At 35.6% G+C, this 13,543-nt stretch overlaps 2 protein-coding genes across 2 annotated transcripts in view; one reads left to right on the forward strand and one right to left on the reverse strand.

Annotated features, from left to right (window-relative positions):
- LOC105342744 (uncharacterized) overlaps nt 1–13,543 on the forward strand; it is a 39,990-nt gene that overhangs the window by 15,930 nt on the left and 10,517 nt on the right. The gene's annotated exons all lie outside the window — the stretch shown is intronic.
- Nucleotides 2,068–11,438, reverse strand: LOC117690416 (monocarboxylate transporter 12-like). The gene is made up of 5 exons (XM_066069071.1): nt 10,591–11,438; nt 6,452–6,595; nt 5,240–5,881; nt 2,621–2,746; nt 2,068–2,240 (listed from the first exon to the last, which is right to left on the reverse strand). The coding sequence occupies exons 1-5, from the start codon at nt 10,826–10,828 to the stop codon at nt 2,068–2,070; spliced, it is 1,323 nt and encodes a 440-aa protein (XP_065925143.1). The 5' UTR covers nt 10,829–11,438.

A 13,543-nucleotide genomic window follows, 5' to 3' on the forward strand; every position in this document is an offset into this window, starting at 1 on the left:
GACAACGACGACAACGACATACAACGGACAAATTGTGATCAGAAAAGCTCACTTGAGCCTTTGGCTCAGGTGAGCTAAAAATCAGTTGAAAAAGAAATAATATTCATAATTGGCAAAAGGTTGAATAAAATATATTTGATTGTTGTGATGAAGAAAAATCTAATAATATCCTCAAGTAATATATAACTCCTATTCAAAAAATGTCAATATATCATTAAAAAAATATGAATGATCTCCCTTTGTCTGATAAACTGAGAATGCAAGGCACACTATCATGATCAAATACAGTAAATACACAGCAGTGAAATACATAATTAGGCACTAAAACTACTAACAATACATAGCTACATGTACATGTAAACAATTTCTAATTGCAAGGATTAAAAATGTTGGAGTGAAATTAAAATGAAAACCACTATTACGATTATAAACATTTACAAAGATATCAACTATCAATGTACCCTTTCCATTCACCTTCTGAATTAGCTGACATATAGAAGCTCTCCCATGATATTTTATGGTATAAGATTTCCAATTTTACTATTACTTTGACTGCTGTTTTCTATCCCTAACCCTTATATTATCAAGGGCAAAGAAAATCACACAGCTGAATAAAAATCATAAATTATTTTGTTTTCAAAAACACTGGGAAAATTTTTTTATCAATTTTTTTTAGCCTTTTCTTTTTTAAATATACATGAAATCTTTTTTTATGAGCTTACGTTGCTTCAAATGTATTGTATGCATTTTTTGATGACATATTATCGAACATTCATCGTCTAAGGAATGGTAGATCTTTAAAAAGCTCTAAAATAAATTTGCTTTGTCAAATAACATAGTAAATAACCATCCTCTTGCTTGTCACACTATCATCATAAAATTTCGGATGACATTTATCAAAAACAAAACTCAGTCCTGCAATATTCCACACCTTTAAAAGGCCTTATCTCGAAGCTGTACGTCTTTCATTAAACAGTTGATTTCAGCTCTCATTTCACCATAAAGAACAATGATGACCACTTCATCACGCCATGTCTTGCATTTCTTGGTCTGGGATGGATAACTCTATTTCATCTACCAAGACATTTCTAAACCAATGTCTAGCATGTCAACCATGTCTTGTATTTCTAGGTCTGGGATGGATAACTCTATATCATCTTTCGCGCGGGGGTGTTAAGGAAGCATATGGGCAATTAAGCGTCATATTTTGACTGTTATATTCAAAATCGTGAAATTAAATAATTATTTTGAATAAGATCAAAAACTTAGTATTATCCTTTAAAATAGATGCCAATGCAATAAAATCGGGTAGTACATTACTGCCACATTGGTACATTATCACGTGATAAGTATAAATAGCTTACGTATGTTCCTTAACATAAAATGAGATAGAACAACACTACCCCGCGGTTTCCAAAATAAAATAAGCATACCAAGTGAAAGCAAAACATCTCAGCTTTATCAAGACCGCTGCTAGAATCCTATGCCTGTCCTTATTAAAAAGTTATTCATCCGGTACTTGTAAAACCTTCCCAACTTTTATATAGTTTGCACGGAAAACGGCAAATTGCATCAAAACAACACACAACATGGGATTCTAGCAGCACTTTTCAATTTAAGCATTGATAAAACTAACGATACGTACAAAATTTCAAGTTCAATATATATAGGGTAGTGTTGTTCTAGTCGGATTTTTACATCGTAAACAACGACAGAGGAAAGCCTGGCCGAGAAATAAAAGCAAATTTACATACCTTTTAGCGAATGATTGATAAAACTAACATCCCCCCTAGTATTCTTATGTTCAATTCTCAATAAATCACACCACAATACTTTATTAGAGTTCTTAGATTAGTTATATTTTGAATATGTTTACAATGCTTTCCGATCAAATTCACACGACATTCAACTTTTAGTCATGACGTCATCAATGTGTAAATCTACGTAATACAAACTAATTTTTGGGAAAAAATTGTCTTCAGTATTTTTTATTTGTTTTTGATCTACGTTTCGTTGCTTAGATATTTGAATATATACATAATAACTAAGATTTGTGATTTCACGGAATTACATGCAACTTGAGATTCCATATGCTTCCTTAACACCCCCGCGCGGAGGTCTCCTACCAAGACATTTCTGAACCAGTGGTAGAAAGTAGAGCATGGCTCCACTAATGGCTACCATGGTACCCGCAACGTAGAAAGAAATATCATAGCTTCCTGTGCCATCATACAACCAACCTGTAATCATAAAATTCAACATTCATTAGTAAATATATACTGTAGGTACATTGATATGGACATACATGTATTGCTGTAATAGTATTGTGACTGAATAGATACTCTTTTTATATTCATGATAGATTTGATCACCCCACAACCAAATTATCACCTCATAACATTCAAACAATGATTCCTTATTTACTTATATTTATATAGTTTTCAATTTAAGCAGATTCTCGCTTCTGCCTTAATTATATGCCATTTGAATTTACTGGACTGTATAGTACAATATCCATACATAGTATTATCAATGGCAAAGACACTGAAAATCTCTCTCTCTCTCTCTCTCTCTCTCTCTCTCTCTCTCTCTCTCTCTCTCTCTCTCTCTCTCTCCATACCAGCAATTGGAGGTCCAATGAATGTGGCTAGACCTTGGAACATCAACAGTAGTCCAAAGGCATTGGTCAGTTTGGCAAGCCCAAGGAGGTCCACAAGGACAACTGAGTTCAGTCCAACATACACTCCTATTACCCAGAAAAAAAATACAAAGAAAAATCTGGCAGTATATGCACATGTAAGAAACATTCAGCAGGTTTCTGCTACTCTGACAAGAGTCCCGACTCCCATATGGACCTTCATTGTCACCTGCATGAGTAAAATAGAACCCATCACAATAACTGCAATACTACTCACTTGAAGGGTAAATTGATTATACTTTGCTAAAGTTTTAGTATGTCAATTATTAAATGCAAGAGGTACCAGTGAATAAAACAAATTGACTGTATTATCATATTTCACCAAACAATGCCATTTTGTCCAGCAAAAGAGCAGCATAGCAGTTACTGTGAAGGAGTCTATACAGCTCCGAGGAAGACCCAGAAAAAATGCTTTTTAATAATGACATAATACTTTTTGAAACATGATTGTGCTATATTTCTTAACAGCGTCTATGAACATGTGTCTGTAAAATTATTATTTTGTGTCAATAAAGCAATATACATGTACATGTATAGCCATTTCTTGAGCACTTCTTGTCCTGTGTCGACGAATGAATTGTACAAAGGACAAAAAAAGAATCGTAGCATTATGCAAACTTAAGCATAAAGCCATTGCTCTGATATCTGAATATTCCCTGGTTATTGTTAACAAATCGCCATCATGATCAGCTGATCATTCGAATCATCATCATGTGATTGACAACTCTCAAAAACACTCCAAAGTTACATGACAACGGTACACGACAGATTTAGAAAAACACCACTTGTGCCACAGTACTTGAAACAGTCGAAATTTTTAAAGACACTTGTATGGTTTAATATAGAGGAAAATAACAATCATAAATTCATCATGTCAGACTGTATGTAATGAAAAAGTCCTTGAACATCTCTCACTTGCTCTTACAGCATATATTTAAGATTGTCAGTTTTATGTTCGAGGAAAATTAAAATGCAGAGGTATAGTGGGAAAATTTTCAGAGAAGATAAAAGTTGGGATATTGTTTCTGACTGTATAGTGACATCGGAGGTGAATAAAAAATGCAAAAATATCACTACCATTGTTTGTCAAATGTCTGCCTTGAACCGAGAAAGTTCTTAAACATCAATATAACTCCACTTGAATCATGTATTTGCGTCAATTTTAGAAGTCTGTTTTCAAATGACAAATGCAATTTAAATATTGTTACTTATGTTTTTCAAATGTCTACTCTAAATCAAGCAGGTTTTCGACTTCTTTTCCACTCAGATAAATCATGTATGTATTTGCGTCAATGTTAAAAGTCTGTTTTTAAATCATATATATTCATTTAATATCCAGCCTGTTAATTTTTTTAAACATTTATTATCATTGGGATGATGTGATTAATGACGTGTAAAAGCAATGAAATCAATAAAATGCATTACATGTTGTATTTATATAACATCTTCAAATTGAAAAGAATTTATACAACTGTTAAGATTTCAAGTTCGAGAGAATAACTGTCAATATAGCAACGAGGGGGAAATGCTCAGTGAAATGATTCTAATCAGTTAACTCCATATCAATCAAAAATATTTGAGTTCTAAATTCTGATTCAGCAACATATGAGCCACAATTTTAAATGTTTGAAATTTCTATTGCAAAAGTATCATTAACTAGACTAGTGACAAAAAGTATTATGTCTTACAAACAATTTTAAAATGTCATGTTTTTTGTTGGAAAAGCTATTTGAAGGATCTGATTCAAGCAAAATAACATCATATTCAAAACCTGTAATTTTAGTTTTTTAATCATAAAGGTTTAAGTTGCATGCAGAAATGTCTAAATAACATGATTATGTTACCAAAAAAAATATATTACCAAAAGAAATAGAGCTCATTTAAGCATTGAATCATTATTTTTTGAAAGATGTGGTCTCATAACTGCAACGGTGTGTGCATACAAATTGAAAAACGCGCGCTAGCGCGTTATGAAAATTTGTTTGCACACACCGTTGCAGTTATGAGACCACATCTTTCAAAAAATAATGATTCAATGCTTATATTTACGTTTTTAACATTTTTTCTCTTTCTGCTAATATGATTTATTTTTTAAAAATCTCGACATTATTCAACGAGTAATGCACAATTAACGGAAGAGCCATTGGAACAGCCGAATTATGCTGACAAATATAGTGCACAGCGTTTTTAAGTCTAATAACACAATTTTATTTATCTGGTATTTAGTATACCAAATTTATTTTCGGTATTCTAAGAAATTAATCAGTTGAATTCATTTATATCTTTAAAAAATATTTACATCCATGAAATAATAATCAGCCCAAGTATAATATCAGGTCGTGATCCGGTTTGAAGTCGGGAGGAGAGTCGGTCATGCTCTGAAGGAAGACTGAATGTATTCATACGCACCAGATTTGGTGATTGGGTCTTCTGTGTTGCGCGTAAATATCACTCAAATCTATCAATGCATTTTAATAGGAGGAAAGAAGGTGAATGTAAATATATTGCTTTAACATCATGTAAAATAAAATTACATCATACCATAAGATGCACCAAACACTGCAGCATAGCAAACCAGGAAAGGATAGCTGTTGTTGAGAGGAGAAAGAGCTGTAGCCACACCACAGATGAACAAGGAAGTGTTGTAGAGCATCAGGCGGTTCATCCAGGGTTTGTCTGCCATCCAACCGAACACCACCCGACCAATCGTGTTGGCTATCCCAATGACAGATATCAGGAATGCGGCATGTGTCAATTTTATTCCATACTCGTGAGCTCGATGTGGGAGATGGATAAATGGCACGATGAACCCAATGCTTGTGCAAATGTTTGAAATGGTGAAAAGAAGAAAAGTGACGTCTTTTAAGACGGATTTCATTTGTTTTTCTTTCTCCGACTTTTCAGACTTTTTTGTATCATATTCTGTATCTGCTCTTTCATGTTTTACAACCAAAGGTCTGAATAAGGCCCCACATAAAATGCAATTCAAGATGATTCCTGCTTCTATCAAGACAGCACCCTTCCACGTATATTCGTCAACAAGGAGTCTTAAAACTGGACCAAAGATATATGTCCCTATGCCTGATCCACTCAGTACAATACCTGTTGCAAGGGACCTTTTCTTGTCAAAATAATGGGATACACTAACAATAGCCGGAAGATACATCAATCCAAATCCTAAACCTGTGTGTTACAAGAAATACATGTACATGTACATACATTCATTTCAATTACTACATGAAATGTATTACCATAGGATTATTATACCAAAGCTGCCAGAAAAAAACCAGTTTTAATGTTTAAGTATTAATTAAACATTTTTAATTAATATTTTAACCTTTATACAGTGAATGAAAAAACAAAGAAAACATTTTTTATTGTTACACTGAAGTTCACTTATTCCTAAGAATTGGTTTCAAGTGCTTTTAAAAACTTAAGGTAGTAATGGCTATCGCTCAGTATGAAATGAACTTGACAAACCATCAAGATAAGGTCTCATTGGGACTTTATATTGAAGGAAGTAGAAATCTCATAGAAGAAAGAAAAATTAAAATGTAATAAGGTTCAAGTAAGCTGTGCTACTCTACTTGGGCAAATTGATTAATGGAAGGAAAAAAACATTTATTAAGTCGGATCAAAAAGGGTTGCCATGGAAAAGTTATATCATAGTCTTGGCGGAAATTGCTAATGGGCAGCTGATATATTGTCTCTTAGTTGCTAACCATCTGAAGGTTGAGCGTTATCAAAGTTTACCTGATAAAACACCAAAACTGAAGAAGAGATAGTATATGTTGGGCGCAAAAAGACTAAGGATGAAACCAATGGCGGCAACAATGGCTCCAGCAATGGTGACTGCACGGCAGCCATATCTGTTGGTCAAAGCACTGGCTACTGGCCCTAAAAAATAAATAGTACACGTGGTCAAAACAAAGTATTAATTGTGTCAATACCATGATGATGTACATGTAATGAAGAACAGAGTGTTTTTTAGACCGAAATGAACTCATTTTATGTGCTTAAGAAGTACCAGTATATGTAATACCGGTACATTCGTATATTAAGTTCAGAGACAGAGAAAAACGAATCTGTCATATCATAAACTTAAACATGCATAAATGTAGCTGCTGGTTCTATATTATGCTGCTGAAGCAGCTCTAAGATTCATCATCTTTACAAAATTACATTGTTATACTTGTCAATTGATGAAAAATGAGGAAAGCCCGAGTTGTAGGAAGTCCATTCTATTCCATTCAAGTGAACGCATCCAGACTCAATAAATCTGACAACTAATAACCAAGGCTTTTAGAGACCTAATCAAGGGTCACTAGTCATCAGACCTGCCATCAGGGCTCTGTATTAGCTGCCATAATGTTTCCTGGCCCTTGTTTTTCTCCCCTAAGCCACTCTAACCAAGACAGAATGCTTGTCTATCATCCAAATGGAGCTCAATTCTTCCAATCATACATTCCCAAACAGCTTTGCAATATAATCATTGATGTATTTTTACCGAAATTTAAATGATATCATACTATGCAATTTATACTGCTAAATTACCATGAATAGAAATCTACTGAAATTGAATTTATTGATTTTTTAATATTTTCTGACCAAATATTTTTGCACATACATTATGATGTGGTGCCAAGTATAAAACCTCTTGCCATGAACCTCTAAGCACTGCCTAACGAACATCTAATGAATTGATTCATTAAAGATGTTACATGATTAATTCCTTTATTGATACACTCGTAATTTCAGTGCATAAATTCCTAAAATTTAACACTCATTATGAACGGATCTGTTGGGTTGGAGGAGTGGATGGGGGTACAGACTCCTTTTATAAGTTAATTCAAAAAGAGATGTATCTGTTAAGGGATATATATTAGCAGTAAAATGTTTCTGCTACCCTCCTCCCCTAGTCCTCCTGCTACCCTCCTCCCCTAGTCCTCCTGCTACCCTCCTCCCCTAGTCCTCCTGCTACCCCCTCCCCTAGTCCTCCTGATCCCCCTCCCCTAGTCCTCCTGCTACCTCCTCCCCTAAGCCTCCTCTACCCTCCTCCCATAGTCCTCCTGCTTCCCCCTCCCCTAGTCCTCCTGCTCCCCCTCCCCTAGTCCTCCTGCTACCCTCCTCCCCTAGTCCTCCTGCTACCCTCCTCCCTTAGTCCTCCTGCTTATACCCTCCTCCCCTAGTCCTCCTGCTGATACCCTCCTCCCCTAGTCCTCCTGCTACCCTTCTCCCATTGTCCTCCTGCTACCCTTCTCCCCTAGTCCTCCTGCTACCCTCCTCCCCTAGTCCTCCTGCTACCCCCTCCCCTTGTCCTCCTGCTACCCCCCTCCCCTAGTCCTCCTGCTACCCTCCTCCCCTAGTCTTCCTGCTACCCCCTCCCCTAGTCCTCTAGCTACCCACCTCCCTAGTCCTCTTGTTACTCTTCACCCCTAGTCCTCCTGCTACCCCCTCCCCTAGTCCTCAACTGCATCTCAGTCCTTTTTTAAACCTCACATTTTACAGGGGCACTTGATTTTACATACTAGATTTCTCTTTTTCTAAGTGGATATTTTCCCATTATTATCATATAGTATGGAAAAATATAACTATTTGTCAAAAGAAATCTCTGGAAAGATGTTTTAGTGGGAAGGAATAACAGGGAAGCTAGGAGTGGTGGTAGGGGTGGACTACATGTACCTCTGGAAAACATCCCTATAGGCTGAAGATTGGTCATCAAAATCAATATTTGTGTTCTTACATGTACAAGTATTATAATGACATACTGCACGCTTTCATTCCTTAAAATAGTCAAAATAGCTTTTATCTTATCAATATAAATTCCTGGGAGAGCATGTGGTGTGGAGGAATTTTCCCCTAGTAAGTAATATGTGAAATCATTAAACAGTCATTAGTGATGTAAGTCAAAGAATGAATTCAGTTGCATGATCAGGTGCATTTAACAAAGGTCAAAGATTGCAATACATATACAGTGTACATATATCATATAACATGTAGATATAAAATGCACTGCACAAGGATGCTCTACTTAATCTTTTATCGCGAAGGAGCTTCATAATTACAGACAATACTGGAGTGTATTACTTATAATGTGACCTTTTGGCAGTACACAAGCAAAATAAGATGCCTGAGTTCCGCATTGCTCACCTCAGCAACAATGTCTTTCAACACAAGTATATTGGGAACTCATAGTTTAACTATATTAAATACAATAAGATAATAACGTTTACTTTTTTTTTGCATATTTATTCTAAGCAATTATTATCATTATTCATCTTATTAGCAACAAGATAATTTATGCTCCTTCAGATACTGATTTACAAAATAACAATCATCTTATTGAAAGGAATTTTAGATGCATAATTATGATTAATGAGTGAAAATAAATTATCCCTCTCTGACTTTAAATGAAAAAAACAGAAAATATATAATGACACAAGCATTGTGTCCTTTCTGGTTCCTTGTGGTCATAATCATGAATATTGTTCCAAACTAGCTTGATTTCATTTAACAAATCTTAATAAGTTTTCCATTTGCTTTAATCTTTCACATTACATTTTACCATACCTTTACAAATGAACCCATTCACAATTTCTTAGGAGGATATTTTATTATATTTTCTGTGCAGAATTGAATTTCTACCTCTAAATGGCCTAATTCTGACCCACATGCAAGTCTATGAAGAACTTTGAATCCCAGTTACAGCCCTTTTCTATCCCCTAGTGTCTTGATTTATTCATTACATGTGTGTAAGGTAAATTTATGTAAAAGTTTGGATTACAAGCTATTTCGTTCTAGAGAAGATTTTTAAATCATCTCCCTCTATTCTCATTCTCCCTTCCTTATGCTTTCCCTTTTGGAAGTGGGGCTGGGCCATCGATTGAACTGTCAACTTTCAAATGAACAGGAATGCTCACTTCAAGTTTGATTGTCAGTGATTCGGGCAACCTTTCAACTGCTTGAGCCATTTACTCAGGTGAGCTAAAAAGGATTTACTACACATTTAGTTTTCAAGCGGTTTCCCTGTATTTTATTGTGCCATGTGGTAATGAATAATAAATCTCATTATCTGATCAGTGACTTCGGGGAGGGGGGGGGGGGGGTCGTAAGAAAAAAAGCTGCTAAATTGATTCTTTAAAGTCCCCCATCAAAGACTTCTTTGAAACATTGCTTGCTAAGCCGATAACTCAACAGCTCATCCTCTTTGGGTGTGAGGACCTCACTGATCATATAGTACAAGGTTGCATGGATTGGCAGACAGGCCGACAGACAATGATAAATATCAATACTGACTGTCAACATTGACTTTGTGAAGGTGATAACCTGAGAGGTTTCCCTACTTTACATGGCCTTTTATGTTGTGTAGGCTGGTTGAAGAAGAGTTTGCCCCCTGTCTGTCAGTCTGTCTGACAGGGTTCAACAACCTGTTAACTTTCCCTAACTTGTGATTGTAAGACTCAAAATTTTAAAACCTTCCATATACTAGTAATTAGATTAAATAATGAAAATATCAATTGAAAAAGAAAATATCTTGAAAAGACAAAATTCGTTTTAAATGTGCATATCAATATTTTTTAAAATGTAAAATTGATTTATTAATCTGTCTTTTGTTTCCTAAAATATTATTTATAAATTCTACATACTAATCATAATTTTAGTCTGTCTACTAAATCCTTTGTTTTATTATCTATACAACATATATACATCAGATACTCAGCTTTATAAATGATGACTAAAACATGCACTGATTATAATCTACATGTATAAACACTTTATATCAATGCTCTAATATTTCAGCTTAAAAGATTTTTTTCAGCATATTTTGAATGATGAAGCATTTCAATGTTAATTTGAATTAATAATACATATAGATGTAAAATGTAGCTTACCAACTAGCAGTGTGACTCCTGGAGCAAGGGAGGTAACCCAAGCTGTCTCTAAATGACCCCCCTTGAAGTATGTCAAGAACTCCATGTAAAAGACCCCAAAGGAGTAAAAGATTCCATTTATGATAAAAAGTAGAAGAAACGATCCCAGAACCACAAACCATCCCCACCCCCCATCAGGAGGGGCCGGCATGTGGTCTGTCCCCACACCATGCTTGCCCTTGCCTCGTCCTTGACCCATGGCACTTCAAAAATTTGAAGAATTTAAAAACCGATGAAGATGAAAATGTGGCAGTTTTCAAACAGAGAAATCAATGATGTCTAGCAATAGCACCACTTGATGAGCAATTTCAGACTTTTGCCGGTTCAGATTTCAAACTGAGGTCCATGCAAGATGTGTTAATTTAATTTACATCCAACAGGAAATTGGAAATTTAACGGAAATAATCACTGGACTGCTCCAAATACTTTCCTAATGTTTGAGGAATCAGGAAAAAGGAAGTATAATATCCTAGATAAAGACTTAATTTCCATGTAGTCTGCGTGGTGAGATGGAATTAATTCACAGTAAAAGTTTTGACACAGTGAAACAATTGCTTTGTAGTAACACAGAGAGCTTCAGGGCCAAAACCAGAGAACAATGTGCTCTGAAGAGAGTGCAGTCTCTGCCAATAATCCACTCCCTATTACAGAGATCTCAGATGGTTGTCATAGCCAGGAAGGCGGACCCTGTCGTCTACCGGTAACAGAAGAGAGAGCACGCACTGATCACAGACTTCTATGGCCTTTTTGACCTAGAAGGATGGCACTTTCAAGTGGATTACCTCTGAAAAAGTAGCAAACAAATTAAAGAAGGGTGTTTATCATCATCAAATCATTTTATTTATTCATATACATGTCAAGTGGTTTTATCTCTCTAAATTCAACTGATGCCATCTACATGATTTAAAATCAAAGTCAAACATGATTCAATATTGAATGGTCCTCACCTAGGTTAAAATCGACAAACATATGATCTGGTGTATCACTAAGTTGAAGAACATAAAATCTCAATACTTATTTTTTTTGTTTTGTCCTTGTTTGTGTTGTAAAGGCTGCCTTATGAATTCAAAACAATAAATCTTAAAATTGCATAAGAGAGGGGACTTAATTTTATAATCAAGAGCAGCTTTGCTTCTTCAAAATACATGTATCACAAAAAACAGGCTCAGCAACTTTTTCTGTTTTTGAAGTTGCATATAGATATATATACTGTGCATTGCAGTGAAAAGAACCAAAATACATTGTAATTTTTATGTTGTAAACTCTTTTCTATTTTTTCATATAATATATACTGATACATGTACTTAACAACTACTGTATATAGGGTTATTTTTGCCTTATGTAATTTTGTCCTTATCCACTTTCAATCAGTTTCGCCCCGTCTTGAATTCCCCCAGACACAGTTGTGTTTTAGAGAGATAATTTGAGACATTTGAATTCCCCAAGTCTTAAATTTGCCCACTTACAATGAGGACAAATGGGGCGAAAATAAAAGGGGGCAAATATTTCCCTATATTTACATTCCAAATATTTTTTGCATGTAAAGTGTGTGAAAAAACACTGCAGTTATAAGACCGTAACACACACAGGGTACTCAAAAGTTAGAATGACTAGTTGTATTATGATTATCAGGAGGCGAGTATTGTCCTGTGTAACCAATGTGTGATACACAAATTCGACCAACTGTAAAGTTTGTGTTCAGAAGGCGGGTATTGTCTTGTGTAACCAATGTGTGATACACAAATTCGACCAACTGTAAAGTTTGTGTTCAGGAGGCGAGTATTGTCCTGTGTAACCAATGTGTGATACACAAATTCGACCAACTGTAAAGTTTGTGTTCAGAAGGCGGGTATTGTCTTGTGTAACCAATGTGTGATACACAAATTCGACCAACTGTAAAGTTTGTGTTCAGAAGGCGGGTATTGTCTTGTGTAACCAATGTGTGATACACAAATTCGACCAACTGTAAAGTTTGTGTTCAGGAGGCGAGTATTGTCCTGTGTAACCAATGTGTGATACACAAATTCGACCAACTGTAAAGTTTGTGTTCAGAAGGCGGGTATTGTCTTGTGTAACCAATGTGTGATACACAAATTCGACCAACTGTAAAGTTTGTGTTCAGAAGGCGGGTATTGTCCTGAGTAACCAATGTGTGATACACAAATTCGACCAACTGTAAAGTTTGTGTTCAGAAGGCGGGTATTGTCCTGTGTAACCAATGTGTGATACACAAATTCGACCAACTGTAAAGTTTGTGTTCAGAAGGTGGGTATTGTCCTGAGTAACCAATGTGTGATACACAGATTCGACCAGCTGTAAAGTTTGTGTTCAGAAGGCGGGTATTGTCTTGTGTAACCAATGTGTGATACACAAATTCGACCAACTGTAAAGTTTGTGTTCAGAAGGTGGGTATTGTCTTGTGTAACCAATGTGTGATACACAAATTCGACCAACTGTAAAGTTTGTGTTCAGAAGGCGGGTATTGTCTTGTGTAACCAATGTGTGATACACAAATTCGACCAACTGTAAAGTTTGTGTTCAGAAGGCGGGTATTGTCCTGAGTAACCAATGTGTGATACACAAATTCGACCAACTGTAAAGTTTGTGTTCAGAAGGCGGGTATTGTCTTGTGTAACCAATGTGTGATACACAAATTCGACCAACTGTAAAGTTTGTGTTCAGAAGGCGGGTATTGTCCTGAGTAACCAATGTGTGATACACAAATTCGACCAACTGTAAAGTTTGTGTTCAGAAGGCGGGTATTGTCTTGTGTAACCAATGTGTGATACACAAATTCGACCAACTGTAAAGTTTGTGTTCAGAAGGCGGGTATTGTCCTGTGTAACCAATGTGTGATACACAAATTCGACCAACTGTAAATTTTGTGTTCAAGAGGCGAGTATTGTCCTGTGTA

The sequence above is a fragment of the Magallana gigas genome, chromosome 8 (assembly GCF_963853765.1).
Source record: "Magallana gigas chromosome 8, xbMagGiga1.1, whole genome shotgun sequence".
In the NCBI taxonomy this organism is placed as follows: Eukaryota; Metazoa; Mollusca; class Bivalvia; order Ostreida; family Ostreidae; genus Magallana; species Magallana gigas.

Bases quoted from the DNA above. Each gene is read 5' to 3' on its own strand.
- LOC117690416 (XM_066069071.1), bottom strand. From the start codon at position 10,828: ATGGGTCAAGGACGAGGCAAGGGCAAGCATGGTGTGGGGACAGACCAC. The intron at 5,882-6,451 runs GTAAACTTTGAT...TGTAACACACAG, and splicing joins CAGTTTTGGTGTTTTATCAG to GTTTAGGATTTGGATTGATG. The intron at 2,241-2,620 runs GTATGGAGAGAG...TTATGATTACAG, and splicing joins CATTGGACCTCCAATTGCTG to GTTGGTTGTATGATGGCACA.